At 45.0% G+C, this 17,554-nt stretch overlaps 4 protein-coding genes across 4 annotated transcripts; 2 read left to right on the top strand and 2 right to left on the bottom strand.

The window, feature by feature from the left end:
- Positions 1-5,047: 5,047 nt before the first annotated feature.
- Positions 5,048-5,476, bottom strand: LOC110677810 (histone H4). The gene has a single exon (XM_021849338.1). The coding sequence runs from the start codon at positions 5,404-5,406 to the stop codon at positions 5,095-5,097; it is 312 nt and encodes a 103-aa protein (XP_021705030.1). The 5' UTR covers positions 5,407-5,476; the 3' UTR covers positions 5,048-5,094.
- Positions 5,477-12,687: 7,211 nt separating this feature from the next.
- LOC110678218 (histone H2A) lies at positions 12,688-13,062 on the bottom strand. Its single transcript, XM_021850838.1, has one exon. It carries the CDS (start codon positions 13,060-13,062, stop codon positions 12,688-12,690), a length of 375 nt encoding a protein of 124 aa, XP_021706530.1.
- A 190-nt stretch (positions 13,063-13,252) lies between these two features.
- On the top strand, positions 13,253-13,767 carry LOC110677808 (histone H2B). The gene has a single exon (XM_021849335.1). It carries the CDS (start codon positions 13,341-13,343, stop codon positions 13,713-13,715), a length of 375 nt encoding a protein of 124 aa, XP_021705027.1. The 5' UTR covers positions 13,253-13,340; the 3' UTR covers positions 13,716-13,767.
- Positions 13,768-14,672: 905 nt separating this feature from the next.
- LOC110677805 (histone H1-like) lies at positions 14,673-16,908 on the top strand. Its single transcript, XM_021849332.1, has one exon. It carries the CDS (start codon positions 16,080-16,082, stop codon positions 16,758-16,760), a length of 681 nt encoding a protein of 226 aa, XP_021705024.1. The 5' UTR covers positions 14,673-16,079; the 3' UTR covers positions 16,761-16,908.
- The last annotated feature ends 646 nt before the right edge of the window (positions 16,909-17,554 follow it).

Raw genomic sequence — 17,554 nt, 5'->3', positions numbered from 1 at the left:
GCGACAGCGACAAAAAAACGTCGCGATTTCGCAGCGATTCGCGTCGTGTCAGTCAAGATGGTTCCATAGAAGAGTGCTTGCAGCGACACAACAACGAAATCGTGTCGCTGTCGCCGTAAAAAGTCGCGTAGTTTTGGGGGAGCCTTATTTAAATCGGGTTGAGATTCGTAGCGTTGCCTTGTGAAACCAAAACATGTTTTCGCGGCAACCTGGAATCGAACCAAGGACCTTGCGATCGATAGGCCCGTGCGTTTTTAATACACTCAGGCAAATGGACTATCGAAATACATTGGATGCACTTATGAAAATTCGCCACAATAAATCGGGTTGAAATTCATAGCTTTGCCTTATGAAACCAAACATTGGCAACAAAAAATGTTTCTCGCAGCAACCTGGAATCGAACCAAGGACCTTGCGATCGTTAGGTCTGTGCGTACACCACGCGCCTACCGACGCCTGGATGTGAGTTGATGCTAAAACGAAACATAAAGCGTTCGTATGTCAAAATGCAAAATGTATGCATTTCGATAGTCTAGTTCACAGGTCCGTACGTACCGGACCTACTGGGCAGGCTGAGTATCGACATCCCAAGTAGAGCGGTCAAGTACAGTTTGCTGCTAATAACCAAAGTAATCTTGACAGCTGATCCAGTATGAGCGAACTGCCACTATTTTCCTTGCGGAATAATCAAATTACTCTTGTGGATGTTGCAAATTAAGTTAATTGGCAGTAAAATACTAAGCCCAGGGATTGGCTTCTGAAAATCTCAATCTTTCGGGGCCAATGGGTCGACCTTGCTCAGTATGTTTGATTTTCGTAATCCAATGCTGTTCCACTATTCCAAAGATGAGAGCAAATCAATACAGTGTAACTGATTTTAAGCGTGATTGGCGAATCGAACGCCTCACATCCCCCCATCGCAGTTTGGGTACGAGAGAAAGAGAGTGAGCACCGCCGCCATTTGCTTGCGTGCACCGAGAAAAATTTGCGGCTCGAAAATTTGGCCCTGAGCTCCTGACACTCAAATTGAAACCGGTAAATTACTTCCGCCGCTGTTACTACACGTGGAGCATTTCCGTTGGAGTGAACGCGTCTTCATTATCAAAATTTTTTGTGCTCATTCTTTTGATTTATTTCGCACATGGGATTTTGCGAATGCCTCTTCTTCTTCTCATTTTTCTTGGCCGGCTTCTCACTTTATTTTTTTATGTGACCATTTTGCTCACATGGCTTGTTGGGAAGTTGAACCCAGACACCTTCAGCATGGGTTTGCTTTGTAGCCACCGACTTTACCACTACACTAAGGAAGGCCTTGACTGCTATTTATCAACATTATGCTCTTCAAGTGCGTCTTACTGCCGAGTTTCAGATAATTTGGCCGATGCCAAACTCCAGATGCCAAAATAAATCAGTGTTTCATTAAATTGATGTTTCTCTAAAGTAATTAAATCTAGGGTGAATTAAAAAAAATAAAACAAACCCACACATGTAGCAGCATCTACCTTACCTATTCAATTTGTAATCGATTAGTTAACTAATGAGAGATTAGAAACTCTTAAAATGCTGTTCCCAAGGAAATCTGGATTTATTGTGGTATGAATATTCAACAACTTAGGATTTTTTTTTGTATCCAATATGTTTGAGTGCAAAAACTTTCGGCAAGATTATTTTAGGCTAGTAAACTTTTCTTTCAAACTCTTGAGTCAAAAAGTTAGAGCCAAGCTCAAAAAATCAAACAAACATTGTTTGGTACTACATTGCTAATTATTGAGAAAAGTGAAACCTTTTTAAGAAGTTAGTACCGTAAAATGGGGTGTTAAGGACTCGTGGGGTTTTAAGGGATTGAACTTCTCCATCAAGTTTGAAAAGTCACAAAAACGTCGGAAGTCGATATATCAGTCATCTGAAATGCTTGCTTTGTTCGGAGGATTGTGAGCTGCATTATGTGATCGGGGATATCTATTAATATTAGGTATTGTGGAGTCTAGATATTGAAAACGATTCAAACCATTTTTGAAAGAATTTTATTGGCAAAAAAGATTTAACTACAAAACAATGAAACAATATTAACAAAACTATGTGAGTAACCCAGAACATAAGTATATTTAATTGAGATCACAACGCAGACAAAAGCTTTTGAAAATGTTATCTAGATTTCGCCTTTTAATATTTCTTATGGAAAAAGTTTCTTTTTGAAAGTTAGCGGGGTGTTAGGGGATTATCTTTTCTACTACTTTTTCCAAGTTACAAAACTCGTTCGATTTATGCCGATATATGTTCCATTATACTTTAGGCTTGTTCCGTGAAGTAACACTGCATTGTAAAGGTTAAGGGGACTATTTTGTTTGTTACTGAATATTACTAAAATGTCTAGCCCTGAAAATATGGGATTTTTTTTTTTTTTTTTTTTTTTTTTTTCTCAGAGGCACCCGAGTTGCGCGAAGAGTGAAACCAAATCTACCTATCGAACTGTCAAACTGTCTACCTATCGAGCAGACCAGCAAAACAAATAGGGGCTATTTTCGAAGACGAAGGAGAACAATCATTCAAAGAAGCAAATGCAAATATATAGGTTATAATCCTGTTGCATTCAAGTATCAAAACCAATTCAAGACAATTTCAATATCGAGTTAGGGAGAGTTAACTGTACCGTCAAGCTACCATTCACCGTGCATTTAAGAAAAATTTGCACTTCAAAAAAATATAAAACTATTCCAAATAATTTGAAGCGTACTAGAATACCACTACGTAGCGGGCAATTATATAATAATTCAGGGAAAAATCTAAAACTAGTGATGCATAACAAAAAATTAGTCAAAAATTATGTTTGAAAATGTCATGTTAAGGTCGCCTCGTACCGTTCTATGTGTCACCATTTACCGTGCGTATAGTTTTCGTCATGATTTGATTTTGTATCTTGAAGAAACGTTGTTAATGGAGCAACTATGTTGCTAGTAGTGTGCGCATTCATTTTTAAGAGTATTCAAATCTTCATTTACAATAAAAACTATACAAAGTTTAAAAATTGGCTAAATTATTATTTTTTAATTAAAATCGTTATAGGAGGTTTGACTGTATTGTCCAAACCATTCCATATTCACTTAAATTCTAAATATGAAGTAGTTTAATGACGACATAACAATAAATCTAATATTATCGCATAATTTCATGCCTTTTACACTATACACGGTAATAGGATCCATATATATTGAAAAGGATCCATTCACCGTGCATTTGGGTTTCGACTGAAACACAATAAAAATTCTAATTTGCATTAAATCTCATTGCTCATACGATGAAATACATCTTACTAATAATATCCACAGTGAAAACTTGTTGAAATTTTGAAAAATTTCATACTCTATCGTTAAAATAAAAAATGTGATTTTTTGGCGTTTCTACTAAGATTGTTGCAATATCTCGTTATCAAACAGAATTCACATGATTTTGTCTACATAAACTAGGTTTTTCAAAATTATTTGTGGCAAAAACTAGTTCGTTTCATCAGTTTTATCTTATTTTGCTGACCAAAGAATGATTTGTGAAAATTGTATGAATATTCTGTAGGAATTTGTATATGTGCACGGTGAATGGAGGCCGCACGGTGACTGGTGACTTAACGGTATATAGGTTATGATCCTGTTGCATTTAAGTCTCAAAAACAATTCAAGACAATTTTACGAAGTATTGACAGTTTCCAGATTAATAACTATGAAAGATTTAGCAGTTAAAAGAAAACGGTTTGCGTTTGCAGGAGTTCCAAGTTCGATAATATTGATGTATTATCTGATTGAGGTTGAGCATAACTTATGAAAATGAATGAAAGCATCAAAGTTATTGATCAAAAAGATTATGTTTTGTTGTTGGCAAAATATGGTTTCATTTGCGAAAGTCAAATTCCTTTACAACCCTGTTTTGCAGTTACGTCAAAAATCACACATTTTCATGATTATCTCAGAAATCTGCCATAGGATCCTCATAATTGTGTTTGGCACGCGACGAGAGAATCCAGTACTGACCCGATTTTGTCAGCCAATTTCAGATTTGTCAAAAAATTGGTATCGTCATGTTTTACCACGTACCCTCTTTAAAAGTCCATGTAACCATGTCGAAATTTGAAAAACGGGAACAAAATAAAATGACCCGATTTGGTCAGCCTAAAATTCATCGAGGGGCTGACAAAATCGGGTCCTTACTGTAGTAGGGCTGTCCTTTGTTTAATTATTGACATACTAGAAGTTGCTTGAAAACACCCCATTTTACGGTAGACATTTCATCATCCACTTTCAATACATTTCAATGAAACTGATTTGTTCAAAGTCATAAATGCTTGTTGTGGTTTGTAGATTCGAAGCTTGGAAATGTTCGTTCAAAACGATTTTCCCGGTGACCTTCTCAAATTCCCGGTTTTTTCCCGTCGGTGGATTCAAATTCCCGTCTCTCACCCGGTTCGGTGATTCGTTTTCCCTTCGTTTCGTTTCGGGTGCGCGAACACAATTCCAGTGCTTGTAAATATTGATTGCAACCGCATCCATTTCTCATAAGGTACAGTGTGGAACATGATGAAATATTTGTTCGTCCATCGCATTGTGGAACCGAGCGAGGCAAACTAAGAAGTTCCTAACGCAATCCTAATGGAATTTGATGAGTGGTAATAGGTAATAGGGAGTGGTACGACGAGCGTTCCGTACCTGACACTGAAGTCCGGAGTTGAGATGCATGCACGTGAGATTGGTATGGAAAGATGCACGCACTGGATTTCACCGGCGTGGCATCATAGCGGTTGTTGTTTTCGAACCGACCGAAGTACAACAAGTAAGTAACAACAGTAGTGCCACCCCGGGAAATGACAGTGCTGACTAGACTAGACTATGTATGTATATATATATATTGGCATTTTATGGTGTCTTCCAATCGGAGACGAGAATTTTCTCCCCAAGCCACGCCACCGCCGGACTGCAAAAGCGTGTAGTGCTTGTCCCATTAGATTACCCTTGCTTTTAGTGTGTGAACATTTGTCGTATCAACTCCTTGATGAGTGTGTTTGGTGGCCCTGAAAAGGGCCGTTTGAAGAGCGAAACTTTGGAATGCGATTTAACCTCCGAAACCGTACAGGGTGCGTCCCTGACGCTTCAGAGCGTAGACAACATCCATAGCGGTAACGGTTTTACGCTTGGCGTGTTCAGTGTAGGTAACGGCATCACGGATGACGTTTTCCAGGAACACCTTCAACACACCACGAGTTTCCTCGTAGATAAGTCCGGAGATACGCTTGACTCCTCCACGACGAGCCAGACGACGGATTGCGGGCTTGGTGATACCCTGGATGTTATCACGCAAAACCTTGCGATGACGCTTGGCGCCTCCTTTTCCGAGTCCTTTGCCTCCCTTGCCACGGCCGGTCATTTTGGATGAATTTGGTTCTGTGTTCGACGACGGTAGTACTGGAACTGATGGCTGCGCCAAGGTTGGTTGTTTGGTTTAACGAGGCTTTAACCGCAAAAGCGGTCATTCGCCTCTCGGTCATCTACGGAGTGTAAAACAGTTTTATTGTTAGAATCGCATTCATATTTTCGACGATTGACAGTTTCGCATGCATTTGATGTTTTTTCCCTTTTCACACTTTTGATTGTTTTCACAGTTCTTTTTCATCAACAGATTTATTTACTTCTTTCACCTTTTTTCCATTGTTTTTACATTGTTGTCCATTACATTTTTGATTCAACGTTTCCCATAGTTTTTTAAATTTGATTGAAAAGCTTCAACTCTTTCAAAAACTTGATCACTTTCCCTTCCCTCTCTTGTCCGTAACATAATATTTCCCCCAAACTGTTTTCGAGTCCTATCTCCTTACGCACTTTTTCGAATGCCCTGCATTCAATGAGCAAATGCTCCACTGTAATTATTGTGCCGCAATGCTGACACTTCGGCACCTCCCCTTTTTCCATCAACCACCCATGGGTTATTTTCGTGTGCCCGATACGCAATCGGGTTAGCACCACTTGTTCACTACGAGTCTTTCGGTCCCTCCATGCAGCAGTTGATGGTTTCACTCTTCTTAATTTCACTGATCGTTCTCGGTGCCAGGCCCCTTCCCACACATACTCCAGAATCTTCTTGCTCCAACTATTTCGATCGACGGCCGGTACCTGTCGATCCCGCACTTCTTCTCTTCTTCCACTATTCGCTAATGCATCCGCTTTCTCATTCCCATCAATTCCTACGTGTCCAGGGATCCAGCAAATCACCGCGTTCTTCTTCTCCATTTCAATCTGCACTGCTCTAATCCACGGATGTTTGGTGGTGTTCGCTTCGATCGCTGCCACACAGCTCGCGGAGTCCGTGAAGATGACAGCATTCTCTCCAGGTTCAACGGACTGAACAGCAAGCTGTAACGCCTTCGCTTCTGCCGAAAAAATCGTGCAACCCGTCGGCAGACGGGCACACCGCTCCTCTCCGTTGCAGTATATGCCCAGCCCGACTCGTTCCTCTTCGTCTACCGATCCATCAGTGAAAACATGCTTAAAGTTTACGTAGCTTGTTCTCGCTAAATCGATAAATAGTGCTTGTGCTTTGCTGGTGGCTTCTCCTACTTTGAATTGGGACTTAATAGACCAGTCAACCGTTGTTTCCGCAGACGCCCAGCTTTTTCTCAGCGGTCGGGGGAATTCCGCTACGGGCGGCAATTCCTCACCCGTCGCTTCTTCAAACATACCTTTCGCACGCGTTGAAATTGGCCACTCGTCTGAGTGGTTTGCAAATGCCTTTTTCTCTTCCAGCTTCGAAGCTTTTGCCACTAGTACTTGGCATGCCAAGTGCTCAAAAGGCAGCTCGCCAGACTCCGCACAAATTGCTACTATTGGGCTAGACCGGAACGCACCGGAAGCAATACGTAGCATATCGTTGTAAACAGGTTTCAAGATATTTGTTGCTTGCGTATTGCTCCGACTTACTATGCCCCATCCATGAAATATCTTCGGAATTATTAGGGCCTTTCCGATGTACAGCAAAGTTGACCTTGTTCCGCCGGATCGACGTCCAATGATCCGAAGCAACGATGTTCGACTTTTACACTCCTTCTTGACCTGCACTGCATGTTCCTTGAAGTCGAATCTGCTGTTGATCGTCACCCCAAGCACTTTGGTACTTTTAACCAGTGGTATGCTGGCTCCATTTAGTTTCACTTCTGGAAGGTTTGCGTGTTTCAACTTTTTGCAAATGTGAAGGTGCTTCGATTTTTCAGCAGCAATTTTAAGGCCGCTGTCATTGGCCCAGTTTCCTATCCATGAAACGACTTCTTGTACCTTTTTCCTGACTGCCTTTTGGTTCAGACCGGAGATGACTACGACAATATCGTCAGCATAAACAAAGAAGCGCAGCACGCGCGATGGACTACTCTCCGAAACCCTGCCAAATACAGAGTTCATGCCGATCACGAAGAGAGTCACTGCCAGCACTGATCCTTGTGGTACGCCGTTGGTTTGTTTCTTCCTATCAGAGAAGGTCCCTCCAATTGCCACTCGAAAGTACCTATCTCTGAGGTAGTCTTGAACAAACTCCATCAACCTTCCGTGAATTCCCCAGTTCTGCAGCTGTTTTACTATTGCCTTGTTGGAGATGTGATCGTAAGCCTTGCTGATGTCCAGAGAAACTAAGTCGATGTGCTGCTTTTTTCCTAGAGCCTCGTCAACGCATGCTTCCAGATCCGCTAGATACATATCGATGCCTCTTCCCTGACGGAACCCATATTGTCGTGGATCCAACAGCTGGTTTGATTCAATTACCTCAACGAGCCGCCGGTTGACAATCCGTTCTACCGTCTTCCCAGCACAGCTCATCAATGTGATGGGACGTTGATTGCCGAGGATCTTGGGGTCTTTACCAGGTTTGGGTAACGGGATAACTGTACCTTCCTTCCACTCATGTGGAATTTTTCCCGACTTCCAAACCTCATTGATAAGCTTCAAGAAACCGACTTTGGCCTTATATGGGAGGTGTTTCAACATTGGGTATCCGAGAGAATCAGGCCCAACGGATTGCCCTTTACTCTGGTCTATTGCCCACAACAGCTCTTCCATGGAGATATCCCTATTGAACAGACCTTCAATTTTGGGAGTATCTGCCATGGGCTCGGCCGCAATCATCTCTTCAGGTCCGTATATCTGCTCAAGATAATCAGCCATTGTGTTTGCAATTTCTTTGGGGTCCTCCAAAAACACGTCATTCAGCCGAAGGGTTGGTGCCGTTACTTGATTCTTCCCGCTCAACGCTTTCACGTTACGCCAGATGAGGCTCACTGGAGTGTCTGGATTGAACGAATTAGTAAACTCGTCCCAGGATGCTTTTTTTCGCTTTATTGATGACTCGTCTGCAGTTGTTTCTCGCTAGCTTGAACTCTTTAACAGCTTCGGCTTTTTCCGGGTGATGGTCGGGTAGCTTTTTTACCTTACGTAGCTTTTTCCTCCGGTACTTTACGTTGTTTTCCACTTCCGGGTTCCACCAGTGAACCGATTTTCTCCCAACATTCGAGCTGGTTCGAGGAATGAATTTCTCCGCACTTGACTTCACGAGCTTGGTGAACTCAGCGATGCTGGAAAACTGGTCACTTTTCTTCTCGATGGAGTTCTCAAAACCCTTCCAATCCGCCTTGTTGTACATCCATTGCCGCCTTTTAGTCTGCTTAGCAACTTCAGCTCCAGTAACGGATATTATGATCGGGAAATGATCACTACCTCGGTTATCTTCATCCACTGTCCAGCTCAGTTTATACCCAATCTCCGTTGATACAATGGTGAGGTCGATTGCAGATAACTTTCCGCTGACAGGATCTAATCGGGTACCTTGTCCGGAATTCAAAATCACTAGGTCGTGATCAACCACGAACTCTAGGATTGCTTTTCCCTTATTGTCTGATTTATTGGAGCCCCAAGCCTCATGGTGGGCATTAAGGTCTCCCATCACCACTAGCGGATACTTGCTTGCCAGCACAATCGACGCTAAGATGTCTTCCACCATTTGGACAGTCATTTTATCTGGAGGGATGTATAGAGAAACCAGAGTGGCTTCTATTGGATAAAGGATCGTTGCTGCTACTGCTGGTATGGAAGAGTCTAATACCACGGGAGACGGATCGAAAGACTTACGCACTGCAAGAGCGACGCCCCGCACCGTGCTGTTTTCCGGATCCACACGATTAAACCATACGTATTCTTCCCGGAGGAAGCGCCCAAGAAACGAGTTGTCACTGTTTTTAGTCTCCTGCAGAGCGATAGCTACAGGAGGATTTTCACGCACTAATAACAAAAGTTCATCCTGACGGCCTTTAAGGCCGTTAATGTTCCACTGCACTGCAAACACTTTTGGGGGGCTACAACTATGCTGTTCACTACTTCGACTGTTACATGCGGCTTGATTGCGGTTTCGTTGGGCCATACCTGGATCTTTGAGGAAGAGGTGAACTCACCTCGCCACCAATAGCTCCCGTCGATTCGTAGTTGCTACCCGACATTAATTCCGAATCGTTCCCGTTCGTATTCCGCTTGTAGGGAGGGGAGATTTCTCCGGATCCTCCTTGCTGCTTCCTTTTCGCCAACTTGTCCTTCTTGTCGATTTCTTCTGCCTCCATCTCCGAATCGGTTACCTTCATGACTTGGATCGTTCGTTCCTTCTTGCTCCGCTTATGCTTCTTCGTCGAAAGCTCCTCGACGATTTTTCGGAGCTTCGCCAATTCCTGGTCGACTCCTTTCATCCGCTCCACTTCAGCCCGTAAAACTTGAATTTCCCGATCCTTTTCGTCCTGATGCAATCGATTCTGAGCACCGGAAACCCCAGCATACGATTTTTCGCCATGGACCCGGTCGTACTCCTTTTTCGCGTCAATGAACGACACGCCGGTGTTGACCTTGATCCGGATGATTTCCTCCTCCTTCTGGAACACCTTACATTTCTTGCTGTTCGACTGATGCCCTTCGCCACAATGCAAACACTGCGGAGGCGATGCACAGCCGGCCTCGAGATCGATTGGGTGACTTTTCGAACAATTTCGACACCGTTCCTGCCCCTGGCAACGCAATTTTGTGTGACCGTACGCGAAACACTTGTAACAAACCATTGGGGAGGGATAATACACACGGGTGGGAACTCGAAGCGAACCGAACCAAATATGCTTCGGGATAACAGTTCCACTGATGGTCAAAATAAGGGTAGGGGTATTTACTCTTACCTTTCCATCCTGCCGTGTGATTCGGTGGACATTCGTCACGCCCTGGCTGCTCAACTCCGTTTCAAGCAATTCCTTGCTCATGTTGATCGCTTCCGGGCAGCTGACAACGCATTTGACGAAATTCATCGTCGGATGCAATTGAATCGCCACCTTGGTGCCATCAATCAGCTCCGTCATCTGCAGCAACTTTTGCACTTTCGCTTCACTTCGCACTTTCAACACGTACCGCGAACCTCTGTTTTCGGTGTACGTCTCGTCCAATTTTCCACCGGCGGCATGTTCCAGCGACCGCCCGATAACGAACGGATTGTCCGGGAACTTTCCTCCGTCTTTCGCCACCATCGACATCACCACTAATTGTCCGTGATTACTGTTCGGATCCAACCATTCCGGTAATCTTCTCCCGTTACCGGAATTCCCCCCAGGGGGAGCGGCATTTACAGCCGCCATGGCCAACAGGCCGAGCTCCCACAATCACAACTCCAGACAATCAATTGTCTTCACTCACGCACTAGAGGAATTCTTCTTCTCCTTCCACGCACCGCAAAATCCTATTCGTTTAGGCACTACCAAACGTCGGCGAAATCAATTCGAACGACCACCACAACTTTTCACGGTTTTTGGTTGTTTTCTTTTCCCACCCCGCAACGCCCTGCTGCACTGCAGCTCGCCGACGGAATCACTCCGGCTCGCTTCTTCTCTTCCTTTTGCTGTCACACAACGCAAATGCCAACGCTCACTGTGATCGCAACACGATCGCGGTTGAACACTCTTTCACACACTGACGGGTGGCACCGTCGAAAATAGGTCTCTCTCCTTTTCGCTTTTCCTTTTAGCTTCCGATTCGCACGTCTTATTCACTCGAAAACTATCACGCAACTGCATGGCTGCGCCAAACACTAGCGGCCACTTTTATACCCACTCGAGGGTTGAGTTCTTCTTTCCTCTCTTGCTTGTTCTATTCTTCCGTGGCTTCCGATTGGTTGCCTGCATCGATATGAGCATATAAAAGAGGACTGCCTGGTTTTTTGACCCTCATTCTGTCGCTGCGTTTCAACTGATCCGTTTGGATTGAAAGCAAATTAATCATCATCTAACACAATGGCCCGTACCAAGCAGACTGCTCGTAAGTCTACTGGAGGAAAAGCTCCTCGCAAGCAGCTGGCTACCAAAGCCGCTCGCAAGAGCGCCCCAGCCACCGGAGGTGTCAAGAAGCCTCACCGTTATCGGCCAGGAACCGTTGCTCTGCGTGAAATCCGTCGCTACCAAAAGTCGACTGAGCTGCTGATCCGCAAGCTGCCATTCCAGCGTCTGGTTCGTGAGATCGCCCAGGACTTCAAGACCGATCTGCGCTTCCAGAGCTCGGCTGTCATGGCCCTGCAGGAAGCGAGCGAGGCCTATCTGGTCGGTCTTTTCGAAGATACCAACCTTTGCGCCATCCACGCCAAGCGTGTCACCATTATGCCCAAGGACATCCAGCTGGCTCGCCGTATCCGTGGAGAACGCGCTTAAATTCGGTCTGCATTATAGTTGCCATTCTCAACAAAACGGCCCTTTTCAGGGCCACTAGAGCATTCCCTAAAAGAGTTGTGTGAGCAATTTTCCCTTCAGTGTACCTAAAACTGTTTGTTCCCCTGGGGGAACTACTTCCTAAAGCCCCTTGACCACCGAACGATCATACTCTCAACACTGATGAGGGGAGGTACGTCAACCAACCGACAACTCGAGTTGTCCCTTCATGCTTCGCTTTGCACACACTTTTGAATGTGCATCTCCAGCGCGGACTTCATTCTCTGGTACCGGCCGTATGTTTCCCCTTCTTCTTATGCTCTTTTCCGGATTCAGAAGCTTTCCCAGCTCGCCTCCCCTTGTTGCTACAAACTAGACAACTCGAACATCCAACATTGAAAGTTTGACCGTATGATTGAAACGTAATCTTTGGCTTGTTTACTTTGAATCACACCCCTATGATAGTTATAATTGTGGGGTTTGGAAATTGATTGATTCCCTCAATATTAGGAGCTCCTGATATAGCCTTTCCTCGAATAAATAATATAAGTTTTTAAATACTACCTGCTTCATCAACTCTTCTACTGTCAAGCAGTAGATAGTAGAAAATGGGGCAGGAACTGGATGAACAGTTTACCCTCCTCTCTCTTCAGGAACAGCTCACGCAGGGCTGGCTGTTTCAATGTTTTATGTTTCTGTTTCGGCAAATTGAACTCCAAAAATCGAAAGTTCGAGGTATCCCGAACAGAACATTTAAGAAGCCCAAACGTTTCCCCCCGCGGAATCTAGGAATTGATTCAGAAATGGTCATAATATGGCCGATATCTCTTCATCGATCCTCTCTGTGGCTAAATTAGATAAATCTGCAATATTTCAACAACAACTCTCTAGCGGTGGACTGGATATTGTCGTCCTGAAAAGGACGGTTTTTGGTTTGATGCACGCAGTGTAGTAACTTATGCCTTCTTCTCGGTTTTCTTCGGCAGCAAGACAGCCTGAATGTTGGGCAGAACACCACCTTGGGCGATGGTAACACCGGACAGCAGCTTGTTCAATTCTTCGTCGTTGCGGATGGCCAACTGCAGATGACGGGGAATGATTCTGGTCTTCTTGTTGTCACGGGCAGCGTTTCCTGCCAATTCGAGCACTTCAGCGGCCAGATATTCCATAACGGCAGCCAAGTAGACTGGAGCGCCGGCACCGACACGCTCGGCATAGTTGCCCTTCCGGAGCAGACGGTGAATACGACCGACTGGGAACTGCAATCCAGCGCGGTTGGAACGGGACTTTGCCTTTCCCTTAACTTTGCCTCCTTTGCCGCGGCCAGACATTTTGTGGTTGAGTTTGAGTGGACTTGAGAAACAAACGTTCACGAAGCGTACGTAAGCGGTACTGATGGTGATTTCACCGGATGAGGGTATCTTTTATACATGCGTAGCCCTGCGCTGCACTCATACTAGGATGGTACGAACGAAATGGATGAAGTAGCAAACGAAGCGAAGGGGCGGAACAGCGCTCACCATTCTACGGGTATAAAAGAGAACCGACTGGTTCGGTCGGGCATCAGTTTCAGTTTTCGTTTGGAATCTAAAACAACGTTAGCAGCACGATGGCACCGAAAACCAGCGGAAAGGCCGCGAAGAAATCCGGCAAGGCCCAGAAGAACATTGTCAAGGGCGATAAGAAGAAGAAGAAGCAGCGCAGGAAGGAAAGCTACGCCATCTACATCTACAAGGTGTTGAAGCAAGTTCACCCCGACACTGGCGTTTCGTCGAAAGCCATGAGCATCATGAACAGCTTCGTCAACGACATCTTTGAGCGTATTGCCGCCGAAGCCTCCCGCCTGGCCCACTACAACAAGCGTTCGACGATCACATCCCGCGAAATCCAAACCGCCGTCCGGCTTCTGCTCCCGGGAGAGTTGGCCAAGCACGCCGTTTCGGAAGGCACCAAGGCCGTCACCAAATACACCAGCTCCAAGTAAATGACGACCGACACTGCGTTCAATCACACCAAACCAAAAGGCCCTTTTCAGGGCCACTATTTCAATCCCGAAAAAGAGTTGATTTTGAAAATCTGACACTAGACTGTTTTATCACACTATTGAACCGACTGAGGTAGTGCCACGGCGGTGACTTCATACGTGACAACACCCCCCTCTCTTATCAGTTTGAATTTATTCAATTCATTTTATTTATTCGATGTTATCAGTTTCAGTATTGATTAATTATAACGATTACAGTTGCAGAGATTTGGATCCCCATTCAGCTGCGTAATAAATAATAGGAATTTAATTGTTAAGCAGTATGGGGAAAAATCTGTTCACAAAAAAACCCTAGATCTAAGTTTTTCCATCAGTTTGAATTTAAAACAAGAAGATCCACTTCGTACGTTCAACATTTCTGCTGATTGCAAAAAAAAAAATGTTGTGCCAGCCATGTTGTACCTTAACCACACTTCATTCACTAGCAGAACGTTTAAAGTTCAATATTTATGCTGATTGCCATGTTGCACCTTAACAACTTCATTTTTGCTATCGGTTGTGCTGCATGTTAGTAGTTTAGACAATTTTGACATCATAGGACTAGCTAGCTAGGCAGGCATGATGACAAGTTTCTTCTCAACGTATTGGAAAGAAGCTCATTATGTTTTCTAGCGTCCCATTACAAACGATCTCGTAAGAGCATCCCAGCAGTTCAGGCTATCATAATAACGTTTATCGAACAACAGTTCGTCCCCTTGATGCTACAACTAGATAACTCGAAATTTGAAATTTTTGACTTCAATATGTCAAAACATTTTTCTTAATTAGATCTGCAAAATATCCACAGGTCTTAAGCGTGTGATTCAAAATACACAAGTTAAAGATTATTTTTCAATCATAATCTCTGCGATTAACCATCACCTTGTTAAACGGTCATACTTTCAAAGTTGCACATCTCAAAATTTTGATTTTCGAGTTATCTAGTTGTAGCATTAAGGGGACGAGTTGATGCAAATGTTATCGATCGGATAAGCTCGATAATGCCATCAATCAGTTCCCATTGATGGGGCCCATTCACATAGCTCATGGGTGGGTGGTGTGTCTTCGAGATGTAACGGGTCAAACGAAACAATGGGTGGTGGGCGCGTTGCAAATGGTCATTGTTGGCGTTATGAAATTTGCGAATGATGGTGACATGACACGTTGTGTGGTTGCCATTCGGCTTCCTGGCTCGGGTGTTGCTCAGTACTAGCACGGACAGACACGTTGAACAGCCCCTGAGGGCACTGTACACAAAAATATATCTCGATCGGGGGAGTGTAGGGTGCAGTTTCTACACCGGGAACACGTGCCGTGGGGCATGTTAGGGACTTCCGAGAACAATTTGTCGCGAATTCAGCGCGACATGTCCGGTACTACTGCCGCCAGAAGAGATTGTATGGAATGTTCATTCGATGCAACTGCAGCTAGCAAAACCGATGCCTATTCGGGCAGATTTCGCACTAGCTCATTTGCAGATTCCACCGCAGGGAGGGTGCTTGCTTTGCTTGCTTGCTTCTTGAAGTAAAACATTCTCAGATAAACTAGATCCATAGTAGCACGTGCACTGTCCTTTTCCAATGCAGTTGCCGCCGATGGCTGAGGCAAATGCCAGCAATTTGCACACATTCGACCAACCAACAGTGCACAGGTGGAAGGTGATTAGTGTTTGGTGACATTGTTTTCCGGACAAAATGGCACAAACTCGTGTGACTGACGTCATAGTCGAGCCCAAGTTTTCGGTATGTTTGATGAAAAACATCAAATTAACATTGTTCAAAGTTTACTAAAACCAAACGCGTAACATCGCTCGTCGGCACTGGGAATGACTTTGTTTGAGGCTCATTAGGGGCCATTAGACACCGGCATACTGGCTATACCCGCATGTCACCGCAAAGAGCAACCATTCATGTTGCCAAATTCACCACCGCCGTGCAGGGTGGTATTGTTTCAATAGTTACTATTGATTGTTTTATCGAGCAAAGCCACACCATATGGCGCACGGGTGCTGTAAAGACATGTCTCAGCGGTGCTTCTCGCGAAACCGGCCCGATGTGGCGATGACGGGCTGCTAGCGAGACTCATGCACTCACCAAACGGACATACTAGACAGGCAAATACTTAGTGCGATTACCGGAAAAATGCGTTTTAAAAAGGTGTTACCAAAAATATGTACAATATTTCGCGAACAGTCATCCAGTGGACGACCATGTCTGCATCCCTAACACAGACGACGAAATCGAACACCGCACTGTTGCCAGAATTTCCGTCATTCATTCGTTTACTATCGCCATCGTGTGAGTGTTACTCTAGCTACCTATCGAGATGTCTGAAGTTGCCACTGAAGCCGCTGCCGCAGCCCCGGCTGCCTCGCCAGCCAAGACCAAGAAGCCAAGGGCCCCCAAGGGACAGGGCAAGCCGAAGAAGCCGTCGACCCACCCCCCAGTCAACGACATGGTTGTTGCTGCCATCAAAACCTTGAAGGAACGCAACGGATCGTCCCTGCAGGCCATCAAGAAGTACATCGCCGCCAACTACAAATGCGATGTCGCCAAGCTTGCCCCATTCCTCAAGAAGGCCTTGAAGAATGGCGTCGAGAAGGGCAAGTTCGTCCAAACCAAGGGCACCGGCGCTTCCGGTTCGTTCAAGCTGAAGGCTGAAGCTAAGAAGGCCGCCAGTGAGAAGAAACCGAAGAAGGCCGGCGAGAAGAAGGCCAAGAAGGCTACCGGAGAGAAGAAGAAGGCCACCAAGAAACCAGCTGGGGAGAAGAAGGCCAAGAAGCCAGCCGGCGAGAAGAAAGCCAAGAAGCCGGCTGCAGCCAAGAAAGCCAAAGCTGCTGGTGCCAAGGCTGCCAAAAAGGCCGGTGGTGTGAAGAAGGCTGCTGCTCCGAAGCAGAAGGCCACCAAACCTTCCAAGACCGCCGCCAAGAAGCCCAAGACCCCAAAACCGAAGAAGGCTGCCCCAGCCAAGAAAGCTGCCGCGAAGAAGACCGCTGCCAAGAAGTAAATTTGGGACAGCAACCGTACTGTTGTAAAACAGTATCTAACATCCAATCAGTCCTTTTCAGGACTACCATCCAAGTTTAGAACAAAGAGTTGCACAGTCAATGATATTCCATTCCTCTCACAGAGGGAAATAAATCCCCCCGAAAAGTTACGTGCACTTTGCCACTGAATGGCGAATTCTTCCCGAACCCTTTCGCAAATCAATAAAATTGGCCAATCATGCAGCACTGGCTGGCACTCACTGTAGCGGTGCATCCGTACCCAAAGCAAACCTCCACTAGAGGAACAGCTTTTGATACACTCGAATGATTCAAGGATTTGAAGACGTCTGTCGACTTAAAGGCTCCCCCAGATCTAAGCGACTTTTTACGGCGACAGCGACAAAAAAAAAAAAAAAAAAAAAAAAACGTCGCGATTTCGCTGATGCACTGTTTGATAAGCCACAGCGACGCGATTTCGCAGCGATTCGCGTCGTGTCAGTCAAGATGGTTCCATAGAAGAGTGCTTGCAGCGACACGACAACGAAATCGTGTCGCTGTCGCCGTAAAACGTCGCGTAGTTTTGGGGGAGCCTTATTTAAATCGGGTTGAGATTCGTAGCGTTGCCTTGTGAAACCAAAACATGTTTTCGCGGCAACCTGGAATCGAACCAAGGACCTTGCGATCGATAGGCCCGTGCGTTTTCAATACACTCAGGCAAATGGACTATCGAAATACATTGGATGCACTTATGAAAATTCGCCACAATAAATCGGGTTGAAATTCATAGCTTTGCCTTATGAAAGCCAAACATTGG

The sequence above is a fragment of the Aedes aegypti genome, chromosome 3, assembly GCF_002204515.2.
Source record: "Aedes aegypti strain LVP_AGWG chromosome 3, AaegL5.0 Primary Assembly, whole genome shotgun sequence".
Taxonomy (NCBI): domain Eukaryota; kingdom Metazoa; phylum Arthropoda; class Insecta; order Diptera; family Culicidae; genus Aedes; species Aedes aegypti.
This window is presented reverse-complemented; position numbering and strand designations above follow the sequence as displayed.

Bases quoted from the DNA above. Each gene is read 5' to 3' on its own strand.
- LOC110677810 (XM_021849338.1), bottom strand. From the start codon at position 5,406: ATGACCGGCCGTGGCAAGGGAGGCAAAGGACTCGGAAAAGGAGGCGCC.
- LOC110678218 (XM_021850838.1), bottom strand. From the start codon at position 13,062: ATGTCTGGCCGCGGCAAAGGAGGCAAAGTTAAGGGAAAGGCAAAGTCC.
- LOC110677808 (XM_021849335.1), top strand. From the start codon at position 13,341: ATGGCACCGAAAACCAGCGGAAAGGCCGCGAAGAAATCCGGCAAGGCC.
- LOC110677805 (XM_021849332.1), top strand. From the start codon at position 16,080: ATGTCTGAAGTTGCCACTGAAGCCGCTGCCGCAGCCCCGGCTGCCTCG.